At 40.0% G+C, this 18,665-nt stretch overlaps 1 protein-coding gene and 1 pseudogene across 1 annotated transcript in view; both read left to right on the forward strand.

The window, feature by feature from the left end:
* Positions 1 to 1,988: 1,988 nt before the first annotated feature.
* LOC105986590 (protein FAM178A-like) overlaps positions 1,989 to 18,665 on the forward strand; it is an 82,476-nt gene continuing 65,799 nt past the window's right edge. Inside the window, exons 1-4 of the mRNA XM_013017587.1 lie at positions 1,989 to 2,217; positions 15,721 to 15,764; positions 16,267 to 16,994; positions 18,528 to 18,585. Of these exons, the coding sequence (XP_012873041.1) occupies positions 2,138 to 2,217; positions 15,721 to 15,764; positions 16,267 to 16,994; positions 18,528 to 18,585 (910 nt within the window). The 5' untranslated portion in view covers positions 1,989 to 2,137. The remainder of the gene's footprint in view (positions 2,218 to 15,720; positions 15,765 to 16,266; positions 16,995 to 18,527; positions 18,586 to 18,665) is intronic.
* Positions 12,985 to 13,932, forward strand: LOC105986696 (annotated as a pseudogene).

The following is an 18,665-nucleotide window of genomic DNA, read 5'->3' on the forward strand; positions in this document are numbered from 1 at the left end:
TATTACATGACAATTCTTATAAAGAACCCCCACATAAAGCTGGGCGCTGGTGGCTCATGCCTGTAATCCTAGCTACTCAGGTGGCTGAGATCTGAGGATCAAGGTCCAAAGCCGGCCTGGACAGAAAAGTCCATGAGACTCTTACCTCCAGAAAACTGGATGTGGTGCTGTAACTCAAAGTGAGAGAGTGCTGCTTTGAGCAAAAGAGATCAGGAACAGCACCCAAGCCCTGAGTTCAAACCCCATTACCAAAACAAAACAAAACAAAAAACCAACAAAATAGAACTCAGACAAAAGGGATTTCACTATTTGCATAATACTCGTGCACTTTGAATTTTTTCACATTATGAATCTCAGGTATTTTTTCATATCCATACATTTATACCCTCTCTAGTCTTCATAATTATTCCTTAGTATTCCATGATAAAGCTATTCCATCATTTAAATAATCCCCTTTTGATGGACAGTTGCATTATTTCCAGTTTGGCAATTGCAAATAATGCTGCTATAAGCAACTCTCATTCATATATGAACTTTGCTGCTGCTTGCCCAGTCCCTTCTGCTACTTCCCACAATGCATCTTGTCCAGACTTCTCTTCTTCCTCCTTTGCTACAGACCCAGGTACTTTCTCTGCTTTGGAGATATTCATTCTTTGGGGTCCTCTACCTCTAAGCTACCATGTTTCTATTGACCAGCATATAAGACATTTTAGTGTTAATGTTGTCACTCCTCGATACAAACAGGGAAATCACAATGAGAGCAAAATGAATATTCACTCTAGTAGTCCCTGGCTCTAGTTTCTGTCTACTTTAGGAAATAATAAATGAAAGCCTTCTTTCTCATACAACAAACTCATTCATGATTCAAATATTAAGAAAATCAAGTTGATTTTTCTCTGTAATACACCTTCACCATTTTGAAAGTGTGTGTGTGTGCGCATGCGCGCGCGCACGCATTCTTCTTTTACTCAAGGTTAGCACTCTACCACCAGAGCCAGAACTCCCCTTCTGGCCTTTTCTGGGGAGTTTATCGGAGATAAAAGTTTCTTAGAAGCTGGGCGCTGGTAGCCCACGCCTGTAATCCTAGCTATTCAGCAGGCTGAGATCTGAGGATCTTAGTTCAAAGCTAGCCCAGGCAGGAAAGTCCATGAGACTCTTATCTCCAATAAACCACTCAGAAAACCAGAAGTGGTGCTGTGGCTTAAGTGGTAGAGCACTTGCCTTGAGCTGAAGAGCTAAGGGATAGCGCCCAGGCCCAGAGTTCAAGCCACACACTGACAAACAAAAGAAAAAAGAAAAAAAAAAAGGTTTCGTGGAGTCTTCTGCCTGGGGCTGGCTTTGAACTGATCCTCAGATCTCAGTTTCTTGAGTATCTAGAATTACAGGTGTGAACCACTAGTGCCCTGCTAAATTCTTCTTTTAAGAGAGAACTCAGAGATGGGATCCTTGTTCTCTGTCTGCTAGTCTTTGTTGTTCTGAGTATTTTCTTAAACCAACAAACTTATACTTTTAATTATAATGCAAGCAGGTAGGCTGCAATGCTCTGTGACTAACAACTGAAAATGCCAAAACTTTGAGTACTAAAGCCAAATAATCCTGGGTGAGTCACACATAACCTCTAGGTACCTGTAACATAAAGCCAGTAGAATGAATAATTTCCCAAACCCTGTGGAGAAAGGGGGTAAGGCCTACACAAAGAGAGGGCAAGATTTCATGAGAGAATTCAGTACCAAAGTGAGCTTTGAGTATGAATGTCTCATGGGGCAGTCCATCTGTGGACACCTGTTGTTTTTCCATTTGTTCTGCTGAATTGGAGACACTCAGAATCCCTGAGGCTGATCCCTTGACTTTCACACCTGTCTGCATCTGAATTTTTCATTTGTGATCTAAGCTAGCAGCACTCTAAGGGCTTCTAGAAAATTAGGCGTGGCATTTCCTGGCTATGCTCTACAAAGCAAAAACAAAGCACATTTTTCTGCCTCCAACCACTCAGGAGAGGCTATTTTCTGCTCTGATCATAAAAAGAACACAAAGTAAGAACTTTGTGCTTGCAAAAGCTCAGAAAGAAAACATTATGGTAGGGAGCATGTGAAGCTCTAGCATGGGAAACTGAATTCTTGGGAAAGTCCTGGCATGGATGCTTTGGGTTTGTCATTTGTTGGCATCTCGGTTGAAGCCTGCTTCAAGAGTGAAGAGAAGAGAGAAAAGGCAGATTTGGTGAGTGCCTGTGTGGCTAGCCAGGACCTTTCAAATGCAAACAATGTTCTCTGTTCTTTGATGCAATACAGTTTTCTATACTTCTAGTTGTTTCTTATAGGGAAGCTGAGTGCCTAAAATTGAGGGGCTGGAGAAAGAGTGGAGGAAAATGAACATTCATTGACCAAGACCAAAACCAGGAGTAATTGAAGTCAATATAGTAACTCCTAAAATTTTACTTAGAGATGTCCAGGTGTCACCTAGGCTAGTACTTATCTGCATTATGTACTTCCTCTTGCTAAATGCTTACTATTATTAGTAGTAAGTAATAGTTATAATTTACAGCTATCAGCTAATAAGCAGATGAAGAATGAACAACTACAGAGTATCTACTAAATGACAAATACTATTATTGCACTTTATATGGATTAATTAAATTAACATAAAGCAATGAGACGAATACTATTTCTGTCTCTATTTACAAATGCAGATTTGGAGGCACAGGGTTAAATAACTTTCATGAAGAGTAATGGAGCTAAGATTCAAATCTGAGGAGTCTGGCTTCAGAGCCAAATTCCTGATCATCCTGTTATATGGCTTCTATTTTATTTTTATTTTATTTTTGTGCCAGTCCTGGGGCTTGAACTCAGGGCCTGGTCACTGTTTTTGTGTTTAAGGCTAGTGCTCTATTAGTTGAGTTACAACTTTACTTCTGATCTTTCTGGTGATTAACTGGAGATATTGGAGATAAGCATCTCATGGACTTTCTTGCCTGGGCTGGCTTTGAACTGTGATCTTCAAATCTCAGCCTCCTGAGTTGTTAGGATTACAAATATGAGCCTATAATAGCTATATTGCCTCTTTAGATGAGCAGTCACAGCCCTTTCGAACTGAAGCTTCAATGTAGATAAACCACACACACACACACACACACACACACACACACTTATTTCAATTTCACAAATGTAAAGTGAATTACATATTACAGTGGACTCAACAATGTGTGGAAGGATTGAGCAAGAAACAACTAGGTCTCTTGTTTTCAGTAGGAGGGAAAAGTAGCGCTATAATGGCTCTTATGAAAGCCCAGAAACATGAGTGAAGCTGATGTGCCCAAACAATAGTCAATCCCACTGTTCTGAATGGTTGGAGAAGATGCATAGAGAGCAACAGTGGGATAACACAGCTCAGAGAGAGAGAACTTATCATGAAGCACTTAAATTTCATTTGAGGGTTTTGTATGGTTTCTATTGTTGATGAAGTTTTGTTTTGTTTCCCTGTGGGTGATAAGTTTTGGAATAACACGCTCAGATTTGCTTATACAGAAGATGGATTAAAGAAAAGCAAAACTTAAGGCAAGAGGCCAACTTGAAAGCTTTTGCAAGAGACTTGATAGAGTTTCACCAGGATCTGTATCAGGCAGCAACGGAGAGATAGAAAGAATCTGGGGGTACTTGAAATAGGTATTTTTCCAAATTCTACAAACCAATAAGAAACATATCAACAATTTAGGAGAAAATGGGTAAAATTTTAAAAGATGCAATTGATAAAAGAAGAATCCAAGCCGGTTGCTGGTGGCTCACTCCTATAATCCTTGCTACTTAGGAGGCTGAGATCTGAGGATAGTGGTTCAAAGCCAGCTTGGGCAGGAAAGTCCTCAAAACTTTCATCTCCAATTAACCACCAGAAAACCAGAAGTGGTACTGTGGCTCAAGTGGTAGAGCACTTGCCTTGAGCTGAAGAGCTCAGGGACAGTGCACAGGCCCAGAGTTCAAGACCCACAACCAACAAAAACAAAAAGAAGAATCCAAATTTATGCCCCTAAGTGCATATTCAACCTAATAATCAAGGGAATACAAAATAAACAAACAAAAAAGTCTGCCTTTCAGATTACTAGAATGAAAGGGATGATGATGTAAAATATTGGAGCAGACATAAGGAAAACAATGCTCTCATATGTTAGTAGTAGGACCGTGAATTAGTACAAACATTTATGGGGGGGGGAGATAAGGCAAGTAACCAGATAAAAGGCTTGCTTTTTCCAACTTTTTAAAAATTGCTATTATAGGACTGTGAAGGTGGATCAGTGGAAGAGTGCTTGCCTTGCATGCATGAGGCCCCACCAGGTTCGAGTCCTCAGCAACACATAAACAGAAAAAGCCAGAAGTGGCGCTATGGCTCAAGTGGCAGAGTTCTAGCCTTGAGCTAAAGAGCCGAGGGACAGCAACCAGGCTGAATTCAGGCCCCATAACTGACAAAAAAAATGCTATTATAATATACAATATAATCTACAAAGGGATTACAGTCACATAAGTCAGGTAATGAGTATATTTCTTTTCATGCAGTATCACCCCTTCCCTCACTCTCTCCCAGATTTTCCTTCCCATATCCACCCACAAGTTGTATTGTCCATTTTCAACATAGTGTCTAGTGAGTAACACTGCTGCATTTGTTCCTCTTTTTTTCACCATTTCTGTGTCCATCCTCCCCTCCCAAAGACAGATAAAGGAACAAACAAGACAGAAAGAAAAGAAAAGAAAAACAAAGAAAAAACTCTTTATTTCTTGGAGTTCATTTTTATTTACATTATTTTGTTTTGTTTTGTTTTTTGCCAGTCCTGGTGCTTGAACTCAGGGTCTAGACACTGTCCCTGAGCCTCTTCATGCTCAAGGCTAGCACTCTATTACTTGAGCCACAATGCTACTTCTGGCTCTTTCTGAGTAGTTTATTGGAAATAAGTGTCATGGACTTTTCTGCCTGGGCTGGCTTCAAACTGCCATCCTCATCTCAGTCTCCTGAGTAGCTAGAATTATAGGCATGAGCCACTGGCACCCAGCTTGATATCTATGATTTTATATGGTCAGATGTATATAGGCATTGCACGTTTGTGCTCCTCTCCTAAGTATCCTCTTTTGGTCTCACTGTGTGTGAGTGTCTAGAGTCCTACAGAATTTATCATGTCCCAGGGTATTTTAGATCTATGAGAAAAAATATGCACCATTTGTCTCTCTGAGCTTGGCTTACCTCACCTAACATGATTTGTTCTAGATCCATTCATTTCCCTGAAAATAACATAATATTATTCTTTCTAATGGCTATATAAAATTTCATTATGTACCACATTTTTTTGGATCCACTCCTCTATTATATGGCATCTGAACTGATCCCATATCTTGGCTATTGCGAATAGTGCAGCAATGAACATGGACATGCAAGTGTCCTTAAGATATCCTAGCTTGTGATGTTCTCAGATGCCCAGGAGTGGTGTGGTTGGGTCATAGGGAAGATCCACATTTAGTTTTTTGAGGAACCTCCAGACTGCAATCAGAGTGGTTGTACTAGTTTACATTCCCACCAATAGTGCAATAGGGTTCTTTTCCCCCACATCACCATCAACATTTGTTGTTCGAATTCACAGTGTCAGCTAGTCTAACAGGGGTAAGATGGTGTCTGAATTTGATTTACGTTTCCCTTATGGGAATGCGAGAGATGAGCATTTTCTCATGTATTTCTTTGCCATTCTGACCTCTTTTTCTGAGAAGTCTCCCCTTAGCACTTTTGCTAGATAAAAGGCTAACAGCTGTGAGTTAAAGGTGGCTAATACTATGTTTATAATATTTTTGTATATTTCTCTGTAGCTTTTATGCTTCTAAAAAGAAGTATAGAATGTCTGTAAGAGAAAAGATACAAGTAGTACTTAGCGTGAAAATCATAAGACTTGGTGACTGATGTAACACATGGGTGCTGAGGGTGAGAGAGGAAGTTAGACAGTGGGACGCATTGCACAATTCACCACAACACATCCTGTGTGCCCAAATTAGACTTCCTGGCATCATTTACTCAATTAAAGACATCCTATTGGACTAGTGAGTTCCCTTTCAGTCTTTTGCTGATGAACATAAAAGTATATCTCTAAGGGGTTGGAGTCATGGCTCAGTTGGTAGAGCAATAACCAAAGGTTGAATGCATCAGGTACCAAGTTCAAGTCCCAGTATCAGACCAAAAGAAAAAGAAAAAAAGAATTATATCCGTAAGATAAATTAGAAGGCAAATTGCCAAATCAGAGGTCAGGTGATACGCATACATATATAGTTTGTGTGTTTTGTTTGGTTGGTTTTGGTGGTACTGAGACTGAACTCAGGACCTTGTGTTTAGTAGGCAAGTGTTCTACCACTGGAGCCATTTCCCCAGTGTAGCACTTCATGTATTTGATAGACATTGGCCATTGGTCTTTTTTGTTGTTACAGGTAATTTCTAAAAATGAACCCTGAGTAAGAAACTTCTTGTCCATTCCCTGTAACACTCCTCCAGGCACTCAAAACACTATTTCTTCTTTTGGCTCTGAGAAACATTTGCTTTAAGAGAGTATGATCCCACAGTACTATAGAAATAAACAAACTGCGTATATATCCAAACATTGAATGGCTGCCTGCTTTTACTGCAGGTCTGTCATGTTTCACTCAGTCCCTCCTCAAGGTCTGTAGCTGAGAGGAAAGGAAGCAGGCCTGCCTTCCCACATGGAAACTATGACCTGGAGATGCTGCCCCTATTTAATCAGGAATGTGCCCTCCAATTCTCATAGTCCCACCTTCCTCACACTGAAGCTGGGTACCAGGCGCCATTTATCATGCAACAGCAGACCGAACAAAGGCCACTGTTTTCTAATTTGCAGGAATGTGGTGACTAAATAGATGTGTATTCATAAACTTCTTAGGATAGTGCCTAACCCACAGTAAGGTTCACAAAATGTCATTGAAGCTGCTGGCACTGTTAAAAAATAGTCTCTGACTCCAACTCTCTATAACAGATAGGAAAACAGACCTGACTTATTTACTTTTTTTTTTTTGCTGGTCGTGCGGCCTGAACTCTGGGCCTGGATGCTATCCCTCAGCATTTCAGCTCAAGGCTAGCGCTCTACCACTTCAGCGACAGCACCACTTCCGGCTTTTTCTGCTTATGTGGTGCTGAGGACTCAAACCCAGGGTCTCACACATGCAAGGCAAGCACTCTACTACTGAGCTACCTTCCTAGCCCGATTTATGTACGTACATTTTACCTACCTAGCTCCTACAAACATCCTCCCCTATACTTTAGATTACTTACCATACCTAGTACATTGAAAATGATATGTAAATATTGAGCATTCTTTATTATTCAGAGAACAATGACAAGAACAAGTCTACATGTCTAGTATAGACACAACCACTATAGGCCTAATTATACCACATATGCAAGAGATGAGAAGTCAACGTTGCTCCACAAGTACTAGAGACAGAACAGAATGGCTGGTGCATACAATGGGGTATGCCCACACATCATTTATTCACATGAACTTCATAGAGTGCTTTCTCAGAGTGTGGCAGATTCAGGTTTTGCTTTTTGGAACTTTCTGGAATTTTTTTTGGAATATTCTCAATCTATGGCTGGTGGATATAAATTTAGAACCTGTAGATACAGAGGTCTGACTATACACCTGTAACCAGGAAGCTTCCTTGGAAAGACAGTTATGGTATCATGGAACTCCTTCCACACAAATCTCTCTGCTACTAGAGGGTATAGCCATAGGAGGGCAGAAGGAGTGTCTAAGTTATGCCCCTTTGCCTTACCAGCTGGAGTGAACAAAGGAAGCCCAGATCTTTCCCTTAAACAGCTTCCACTATCCAGTGGCACCCACATGCAGAAGTAGGAAACATCAATACAGGTTGTGGGAACCACTATCACAGTGACCAGTCTACAGGAGGGACCTTTTACATAACTGTCAGGGGAAATGCATATGCAGTTAAAGAAGTAAAACTTTTGTAAAAGATGCTCTGTAAGGGCTTTGTATGCTTTAATTTATAGTGGGTTAGAAATAAACTGCCAGGAAACTGGACACTAGGCAAAAGATATCAAAGAACTGTGTGTTCATGTGGGAAGACAAGAGAGAAAAACTGAAGGAAGGCTGGGAAGAAGGAAGATAAATAATGTAAGCAAGACTAAGTTAAAGAATTAAAACAAAACCTCAGCCAGGATTTGGAAAATAATTTGGAGAAATTAAGGCTGGTTGACCATATAAGGTTTGTTTGGGAAGATTTCTGGGCATGGGGACAAGAAAGCAAAGACCAGAGAAGTAGAGTAGCTTCTGCACATGAAGTTTTTATGGGGCACATCTCAGTACATCTTAGCCCCCTGAGTTGTGCAAAGCAACAGGTCAAAGGGCTTTGTCTTTGATGGGAAGGAAGGGGACAGTCACTGAACCAAGGTTAACATAAACAACAGTTCAAGTGTGCTGGGAGAGTCAAGCTCAAGGTGGGAGTCCTAGGAGGAGTAACACAACTGATAGCAGAGATTCTAAGCAGTCACAAAGAGGGAAAACATCTTTGGCTGACTGGCTCATATAGTACTTTAGCTCACAAAGACCAAGAGAACAAAGGTCACTCACAAAGAATGTTATTAAAAAGCTTGGGACTTTTAACTTCTAATTCTACAAGTTTGGCAAAATTTTGCTCTAAAATTGTTACAGTGTGGTATTAACTCCAAGGCTCTAGGAGGGTACTATAGGGTAGGCCAAGAAACAAAGACTCAGTTGGGAGGTCTGGGGAGAAGGGGGCAGGAGTATGTAGAGGGTGGCTTGAGAAGTGGGATAAAGAACAGGCACAGAGAAACAGGAAATAATTAACTTGAAAGCTTGACAGAGAAAGAAAGATCACGTGAGGGTGTCAAGAAAGGAATGGCCAGGCACCTAACTCAAGATCCACACACAAAACAACTGCAAACTACAAACAGAGGTTGAACTTAAAACTGCTGAGCAGATACATGGGAAAAAACATCAACTTAGTTTTAGGGGCCATAGGAAACTCCAAGTGTAATTTAATACCATTAAATGAAATCCAAGGTTCTTGGGAGTACTTAGTAAAACTGGCTCATGGTTTCTGAAGACAGCATTTCACAATACTGTATGTCTAAGTGGAAGATGAGCAACATTATAGGGAAAAATAAATCAAGTAACTAAAACAGTTACTTGGGTTGTTATTTTTCTCTGTATTACACAAAACTATGTAATATATGTACATAAGGTAGGTAGGTAGGTGAGGAGAGAGAGAGAGAGAGGAAGAGATTAAAATTTCATCTTGTTTACCAGTAGTGGTAGGCATAGATATTGCTTATCATCTGAAATATAATAAAGCCCTTCAGAAATATTGGTTTGAGAAATTCCAGACTACAGTCAAGTTTCCATGCTTTGACTGCAAGTTATTAAGAGGGTTTTGAAATTGATATACTGGGTCACTGGACACATTAAAACAACTACAAAACAACAAACTCCACCACTGAATAGATAATATCAGGACTCTGCATATAGGATATGGGCATATATATGAGTTTATGTATGGTCTTGAGATACCTGGCCTTTCTCTTATTTTATTTATTTTATTGTTATTATAAAAGTAACATACAAAGAGGTTACAATTACGTAAGTCAGGTAAAGAGTACATTTCTTTTTGGACAATATTATACCTTCCCCTGGTCTCTCCCAGTTTTTCCTTCCCATTCCCATCCACAACTTTTATAGTTCATTTCCTTCCTTCCTTTTTTCCTTCCTTTCTTCCTTCTTTCTCCTCTCTCCTTCCCCCCTCATTCTTTCTTTTTTTTTTTTGTCGGTCGTGGGGCTTGAACTCTGGGCACTGTCCCTCAGCTCTTCAGTTCAAGGCGAGCACTCTACCACTTGAGCTACAGCGCCACTTCCGGTTTTCTGGTGGTTTATTAGAGATAGGAGTCTCACAGTCTTTCCTGCCCAGGCTGGCTTTGAACCGAGATCCTCAGATCTCAGCCTCCTGAGTAGCTAGGATTATAGGCATGAGCCACCGGCACCTGGCCCCCTCATTCTTTGTTTTGCCAGTCCTGGGGCTTGAACTCTGGGCCTAAATGCTGTCCCCAAGCCTCTTTGTGATCAAGGCTAGTGCTCTACCACTTGAGCCACAGCACCACTTCTGGCTTTTTATGAATGGTTTATTGGAGATAATAATCTCACAGACTTTCCTGCCTGGGCTGGCTTTGAATCTTGATCCTCAGATCTTGGCCTCCTGAGTAGTGAGGATTACTGATGTGAGCCACCATCGCCCCACTGTATAGTTCATTTTCAAATAATATCTAGTGCGTACCACTGCTGCATTTGTTCACCCTTTGTCCCTCCATTTCTGTGTCGCCCCTTGCCCACCCTCCAAAGACAGATAAATGAACAAACAAGACCAAAAAAAAAAAAAAAGAAAACAAAAACAGCAACAAAGGAAAAACCCCATTTCCATTTCCTGGGGTTCATTTTTATAAATATTATTTTATATAATTAAATGCACATAGGTACTGGCCTTTCGATTCTAGAGATAGTCACATGATGTTTCATAGATGATAAGGCCCTGTGTTACATCTGCAGCACTGCAAAAAGCAAACAAACAAAAAAGGCCTTAAAGTAACAGGATGAATGGGTGGGAAAGGAGTATAAACACAAAAGAGGTTCAAGTCTATTTCAAGGGAAGAAGAACCTTTAGAAACTCTCAACTTTCTGGTTAGTATGTTGAACGTATTTTCACCCTGCAGCACAAATCTCTATCATTTTTCCTATGCAGCTTAAACAAAGAAGAGCCTTGATGCTTATTGAGGATTTAGATAACTACTTCCCTGTTAAGAAGAGATTTTTAAAATTGTGTTTTCATTATGGCTCCATCTCCATTTATTGATCAAGGGATTTCTTGCCTCACTTAACTCCATAATCTGTTGCTTAGATTAAGAAAATGTGAAAACTATTGTTAGGTAGCATGAGTACAGACTTTAAAGTGATACCTTGGAGGCTGGATGATTCAAATGCTATCATCAAAAAAAAAGCAACTAATTGATCATGCAGAACATGCTTTTATGCATTATTCTTCTTTATGGACTGAGCATGCAAGGAAATGAATCAGATTAAATGTTTTGTAGATATAATGTTATAGAAGCAGGAACTTCTTTATGTAGAAACAGTCAATAAAAAGCACTAAATCGGGATAGGGAATACATGAAAAAGGCCTTAATAAACAAATTCATGCCATTCATTTCAACACATTTTCAGCACCTGTTATGTTCTTTTATATGTAAGGAACAATGCTTACAACAGCATTAATTTCTCAGCTATTAGAAAAATAAAAGCCCTTTATTTTGGTATTTCCTTTCTTGTAGTATCACTACCTCACATAGAAGCTTCCTGTACATAGAAGCTTTCTGGCTGAATCAGAGAAGAGTATGTTCACAATTTGCCTTCTACCTTCCCCTCTGCCAGTCTGTTGACCACTTTAATCTTGCTAATTCTTTCTGCCCAGGGCTGCCATGGAAGAGATAGGAGGTGAATTTTTGGTCAGTGAGGTAGGCTTAGCAACAGAAGCAGTTAGTTCAATCCTTAGTACAATAAACTTGAAAGATTTGTCCAATTTTTGTTGCTCATTTTGGGTTTTGTTCTTTCAACAGATTGAGCATCCCTGTTCATTAAGGCTTGCATACCCTTGAGGGTGGCATTTTGGCTATTAACAGTTATTATATTACAGTATTAACATTTTCCCTGTGCTAGAAAGATTTTTGCTTTGATTTTTTTTTCCTTTGGCGATTGTTAACCGAATATAACAGTATTTTTCCTATCCTTGGAAGATGTTTTTTCGTTCTGATTTTTTTTTCCTATATAGTTCAAGTTAGGTTCCAACTCTCTCTACTGCCTCAACCTTGAGTTCTGGGATTATAGAGCTGAGCTGAGTCACCACAACCAGTCTGGATGATTCTGTAAGAAATGAACTGACTGCAAGAACAGTGTATCTGGAGAATACAGGGAAAGGAATAATAATTTACTCAGCACCAATTACATGCAAGCATCTAGATATTTACATTTCTTTTATGGCTTATGATTATGCAGAAAAATGAGTAATTGTATAGGCTTGGAAACTGAGGCTGAGATTCTGTGACCAGTCTTTCAACTTATAAAGAAAGGAAATCCTTGGCTGACAGCTTGCAAAGCACAAGCCTTTTCCAAAGGACTGGAGACAGCTGGCAGCTTTTACTGATCCATGCTATCCACACTTAATTGAAAGCTGACCCTATGTTCCTTTCAAAAATTTCCAAAGGAGCATGCTGCAGGGGCCTCATGAACAACTAGAGAAGAACAAAACATCTTTACAGAATGAAAACTGTTGTTGTTGTTTTTCATATCAATGGGTTTCTTTTTTTTTCTTAGAGAGACAGAGACCAAGACCCAGAGAGATCTACCCCTAACACTTAACAAGAACCTCATAAAACACACAAGTTTTCAGACTGGGATAGACTACAGAGGAAATGGTGACAGCATTATGGCACGTTGGCCTTCGGTGACGATGAAATTATGCACAACTAGGGGTTAGTGGGGCATCGTCATGACGCGGGGGGCCCAAATGTTGGCCATCCTTACTGAGGGAGCTGCAGGTTTGGGTTCGCCTCTGCAAATCTCATCCCTAGCATAGGACGAGCCGGGTGTCGCCAGCTGCCGCAGTGCCCACGACGCCCCCGCTTCTCCTCCCCTCTCCACACCCCCCCACCCCCACGCACCCGTCAAGGCCGACGGGTCCCCGACGCGGAGGCGCGCGCCCTCGGCGCACGTGACTGGCGGGGGAGTGCAGTTTTCCTCCTCCCCGCCCCTTCCCCGAAGCCCTGCCTCCTCCTGAGGGGCTGCCGCTTTCTATTGCGCCACCACCAGAATGACCACTGGGCAAGCCAATCAGGGCCCGACTCCTCCACTTAAGGCCCGCCCCCGCCGGTCCTCAGGTTCCTTCCCGCTCACACCGGAGTCACTTCCGAAGAGAGAGAACCGCCATGAAGAGAGAAGGGGGTGCCGCCCACCTCTGCTCCGACAGCGTCCCCGAGTCCCAGCAGCAAGACGGCAACCACGCACCCAGCTTCTCCAGCTACAGCTCATGCCGCCGTCGCCAGCGGCGCCGACATGACAAGGCGCTGCATGCCCGCTAGGCCAGGTTTCCCCTCATCCCCAGCCCCGGGGTCATCGCCCCCGCGCTGCCATCTGAGACCCGGTAGTACCACCCCTGCTGCCTCGGGAAAGAGAACAGAGAGCCCTGGGGACAGGTACCGTGCAGAGGGGTTGAGAAGGGGCCGGGTCGCGGGGGCAAGGGTATGAGGGAGGACTGCGGACCGCCGCTCTTAAGTTCCCGCCATCCTCCGCGAGCTCAGGCCTTTGCGTTCCGGGGCCTGCAGGCTCTCGTCCCGCCTCCGCGCGGGTCCTTATGGGAGTTGGAGTCTTTCTTTTTTGTGTGTGTGTATTTGGGGAGCTACTCTGGGTCTAGTGAAGGACCGACCACCAGCCTGGCAGTGGCTACGGAGAGCCTGCCTTCAGGTGGAATGTGATTTTTGTCATGTTAGAAAACTTGGCCTGGGACCCAACCTATTTGATGGATATTAGGATAATTTTCTTAGGTGTTCTGTTATGATCCGAGTGATGTGGTAGTATGAACCATTTCTATATTCTAGGTGAAATTATGTAAGATGCGAGAGAGAAACCCAAGAATTTCTCTGTGGTCTTGGGTACACGATAATTCATACTTAAAAGAACATGCATACTTGAAATGTGATTGTTTTTCTCTTGCAGTAACTTTCTACCTCTCCAAGAGACCAGTTTTGTACAGACTTTGCGGGGACTATGTCATGAGATGAATTCATCAAATCACATCCTCTTAAAATAAAACATGTTTAAATTCTCTACCACTTGGGTACTGTCTTTTATTTTAAAAGCTTGTAACAGAAGTTTTACGGTGAATTTATGTTCCATTGTGGTACAAGTCCACAGTCACCTTAATTATGGAAGCCGAGAAGCTTGAAAACTAAAAGGTTTTAGTAAGTTTTGGCACCACATCTAATTTGGCAGTCAAAACTAATAGAAGATTGTTTATGGTCTTTATTCCATTAAGTGTGAATATTCATAAGTCTTGTTGGAGAAATACTAATATATTTGATTACAGGCTGCAGCACCAAACCCATTGGAGGCTTTGCATAAAGAATTTGTCATCCCTTTCCTGAAATCCAATATGTTCTTTATTCTAACACAACATTTGGCCCCAGAAGTTCAGATAACTATGCAGCAATTAAAATTGGTTGTTTTTTTTTAACAATTATAAGTAATGGGCATTTCTGTGCATACAAATTTTAAAAAATAATACCACCATTGATAATATACATAGTTTCATCTTTACAGGTTACTGATGTTTTACTCAATGCCTTTTTTTTCTGATGTATTAATTGAAAAGGAGCTTGAGCTCTTAATACTTTGAGAAAGATACTATTACATTTAATAATGAATGTAAAGATATATTTAATATCCCATCTTGAATTAGCTTTTTGTTCTTTAGTATTCTCCACCAATAATGGTATTATCTTTCTCCCTTTAGCAAACTGTCTAGCATTTCTTACTTTGCTCTGTGGTAAAGTTAATTTACCCAATTTATTTTCTGTAAACAAATTATGTATTCTTTGATAGTCTGACACACATTCATCTCATAACCACTTAGGTTTTCTGTCAACATCTCAAGCATGGTAACCTCAGTAAACCAGTATAAAGATACACAAAATACAGGGAGCTCAGCCTAGAATTTGGATTGTTCAGGTTTTCACTGAGTAAGTCTCATAGTGGATAAATCTTTACAAAAACTGGTATTCTACAGTCCACCTCTGAAAAACAAGTGATTTTTGCTTTCTGTATAACCCCCTTTTTATAGCTGACAACTTTACATGAACAAATACAATTATTCTGGTCATGCAGTTCTGTTTTGTTTTGTGCCCATTTAGGATACAGAGTTTAAAAAGTTAATCCATTTTTTTTTAATTCATTAACTTTCATGTCTCTTTTTTGTTCTTGTTCTTGGTTTTTCTAGGTGGTGTGTTATTTTTGTAAATATCTTTAAGGATTGTTAGTAAAAAAATCAAACACCAATTAAGGCACATTCCAATTTTTACTGTTACTTAGATGAACATCTTAGTAGTATGAGCTTAGTATTTCATTTTTTGGCTCTGCCTGGCACGTTCCTCTTCAGCCACCTCCCCACATCATCTGGATTGCTCATACATTCTGTCATCTGCTGTTACATTCTGAGAGTCAGTTTTACTCCACTTTTATAATCTCCATTCAGCAAGTTTCTATGTTATTTTGCATCAATCACTGGAAATAACAGGATCAGATGGCTGTCAACATTTTCCATTCTTTCATATAGCTAAGCATTTCAACAAGAGCTCTTGTCAATGCCCTAGATTCACACTTCAATCTTTACATTTCAATATTATAGATTTCATTTTTTAAACTTACAGAAAATGATGAATTACATTCTTAACACTTGCACAGCTTAACAAAGCATAATTGCCATTGTGTGAGCTTGATTAAACTATAGTGAAATCCAGCCTGTAGTCTATAAATCTTAGATTTTCTTTCCACTTAATCTGAATTATTGAGGTTTATTATTTGTTTATGTGATACCATATTAGCTATGCTTTTATTTTCAGGAAGCAGTCAATTATAGATTTCTTCAAACGAGCTTCAAAACAAGGTATGCGTACTGCTAATACTTTTGTTGGGAGAGAGGGGGCGGGGATATAAGGACTGTTTGAGAACGAGAGACGGAGCCAGCTTTATACCATATCTAAATTTTGTTTGAGTCAACAGCTTTCAAAATTGTAAGTCGGAACTATATGTATTTATTTTTACAAAGATAGTTTAAATTCGAGACAGTCTTCACTCTTGAATGCATTCTTACATGTAAAATATCATTTACTATAGTCAATAACTGTCTTGATTCTCTGTTACAGTAAGTTTTAAGCAGAGCTATAGGGATTAGCAAGAGAATGTAATGTAGCAAAAGAAGGATTTATAAAACTAAAGCTATTGCCAAATAAGCCATGTCTTGATAACTCCCATGTGTATCACTGTGCAGATATTAGTTTGAATTTTCTTGTGGTAACTTCAATACAGTATTTTAAACATTGATGATTAAGTAAGGCAGTGGCTTATTTTTAATAACATAATTTGTATGTTTTAATTGGCTATTTTAGACAGACATATGTTGGATTCTCCACAAAAATCAAACATCAAATATGAAGGAAGTAGATTGCCCATCTCTGGAACAGAGCAATTTGAAAGGAAACTATCCTCACCAAAAAAATCTAAACTCAAAAAGGTGTCGTCTGAAAAGAGCCCTATTTTAGAAGCTTTCATGAAAGGTGTTAAGGAGCACCGTAAAGATCCTAGTGTGCATGAGTCACGTCGGCCTTGTGTGTCACTGGCCTCCAAATATTTACCCAAAGGAACAAATATCTATGTTCCGTCTTCATATTTGTCAAAGGACATGAAGGCACTGAAGAAAAAACATCATCGATCTCCAGAACGAAGGAAATCACTGTTCATACATGAAAATAGCAGGGAGAAGAATGATAGAGATCGATGCAAGACTAGTGCAGACTCCAAAAAGCAGACTACAGGGGCTGACATCTTTAAGAACAGCCCCAGAAGTCTTAGTAGCAGAAGCAGCCTATCAAGACACCACCCAGGAGAAAGTCCACTGGGAGCTAAGTTCCAGTCATCACTAGCTTCTTACTGCAGAGAACGAGAACTAAAGAGGTTGAGAAAGGAACAGCTGGAGCAGAGAGTCAACTCAGAAAACTCTTTTTCAGAAACAAGCAGTCTTTCCCTAAAATCTAATGTAGAAAGAAAATGTAAACCAAGGCAGGAACAAAGTAAACAGAATGATATCATACCTGGAAAGAGGAATCTTTCAAACCTGGTATGTACAGTAATTTTTGCTGAATTAGCTTTACCTTTACTGTATCATATAAAATCTAAAAGTAGTAGATAATTGCTGCATCATATTGGTATGTTAAGGAAAATAATGATGTACAGGTTGTGTACATTAGGATTCCTCCAACTACCCTTCATTGAACTCAGTAGTGTTTATTGACCTTAATTTTTCAGAAGAGGAACGAAGGTTTTGATTGTTTTTTTGTTTTGTGTTTTTTTGGGTTTTAGTACCAGTCCTGGAGCTTGAACTCAGGGTCCAGGCATAGTTCCTGAACCACTTTGCCACAGCTCCATTTCATCTTTTTTCAGGTCATTAATTAGAGATAAGAGTCTCATAGACTTTACCTTGGCTGGCTTCTATGATTATCTTCAGCTTTCAGCTTCCTGAGTAGCTAAAGTTACAGGTGTGAACCACTCACTGGTGCCCAGCTCAAAAAAATATATTTTTTAACCGTATTTTTTTTGGCCGGAGGAGGGGGGAGCGGGGGAGGGCCCGCAGGGGGCATGGACCAGTTGTGAGGCTTGAACTCGATCTGGACACTGTTTCTGAGCTCTTTTTCCTCAAAGCCAGCACTCTACCATTTAGAGCCACAGTGCCACTTCCGGGTTTTGATTAGTTAATTGAAGATAAGAATCTCACAGGAACTTTTCTGCCCCAGCTGGCTTGAACTGTTATCCTCAGATCTCAGCCTCCTATTGAGTAGCTAAGATTACGATCATGAGTTAGGAAAATAAGCATTGTTTTTTGTTGGTATTTTGGGTTTTTTTTTTTGCAAGTATGGTCATTTTTTAAGTTCTGAACTGCTAAGTGGAAATAGAATGGAAAATCTCATAATCACTAGTTTAGATTATGTATGTTTTAATTGAATGTGGGTCTTAGAAAACTTAGATGACAATTTAGAAAATTGTACAAGTATAGCCATTACTTTTTTTTATATAAAATATAAACTAGAGCATAAAAACATCCCTCTCAGCCAGGCACTGGTGGCTCATACCTGTAATCCTGAGGATTGTTCAGAGCTAGCACAGCCAGGAAAGTCTTGTGAGACTCCTTATCTCCAAAAAAGTACTTAGAAAAAGCTGAAGGGGCACTGTGGCTGTTGTGATAGAGCACTAATGTTATGCCTAAGAAGCTCAGGAACAACATCTAAGCCCTGAGTTCAAGCCTCAGGAGCAGAAAAAAAAAAATTTCTCCCCTAGTGAGAGAAATTGTTAATTTTGAAGTATTTTTACTTCTCTCCTTAGGGAGCTAATGAAGGAAGGTCAGATGTCAAGGAAGTACAATGCTAAGCTATTTGTGGTGGTGCACACTTGTAATCCATCATTATTACCAGCAAGTCCTGGCTGGAATACATAGTCAGATACAGTTTAAAAAAAAACCAAAAAACTTATTTTAGAACTTAAGTTTTACCTCTAAATATAGACTTGCTTATTTCAGTCAAGAGATCTGTATTTCAATATTACAAAGAAAAGTTCACTTTTGCCCAAAATTCTTAATCTTTTCTCCTTTTCCGGATAGGAAAATGGACATCCCTCAAGAAAAAGATCCTCTTCTGATTCATGGGAACCTACTTCAGGTAGAGTCAAAATTTAATTTATGAACCCTTAAATAAGTTTGCATGTTTTATTGTTTTTCTTTTTTGAGACAGGAGCTCCC

This window comes from Dipodomys ordii, unplaced genomic scaffold (genome assembly GCF_000151885.1).
Source record: "Dipodomys ordii isolate 6190 unplaced genomic scaffold, Dord_2.0 Scaffold36, whole genome shotgun sequence".
Taxonomy (NCBI): Eukaryota; Metazoa; Chordata; class Mammalia; order Rodentia; family Heteromyidae; genus Dipodomys; species Dipodomys ordii.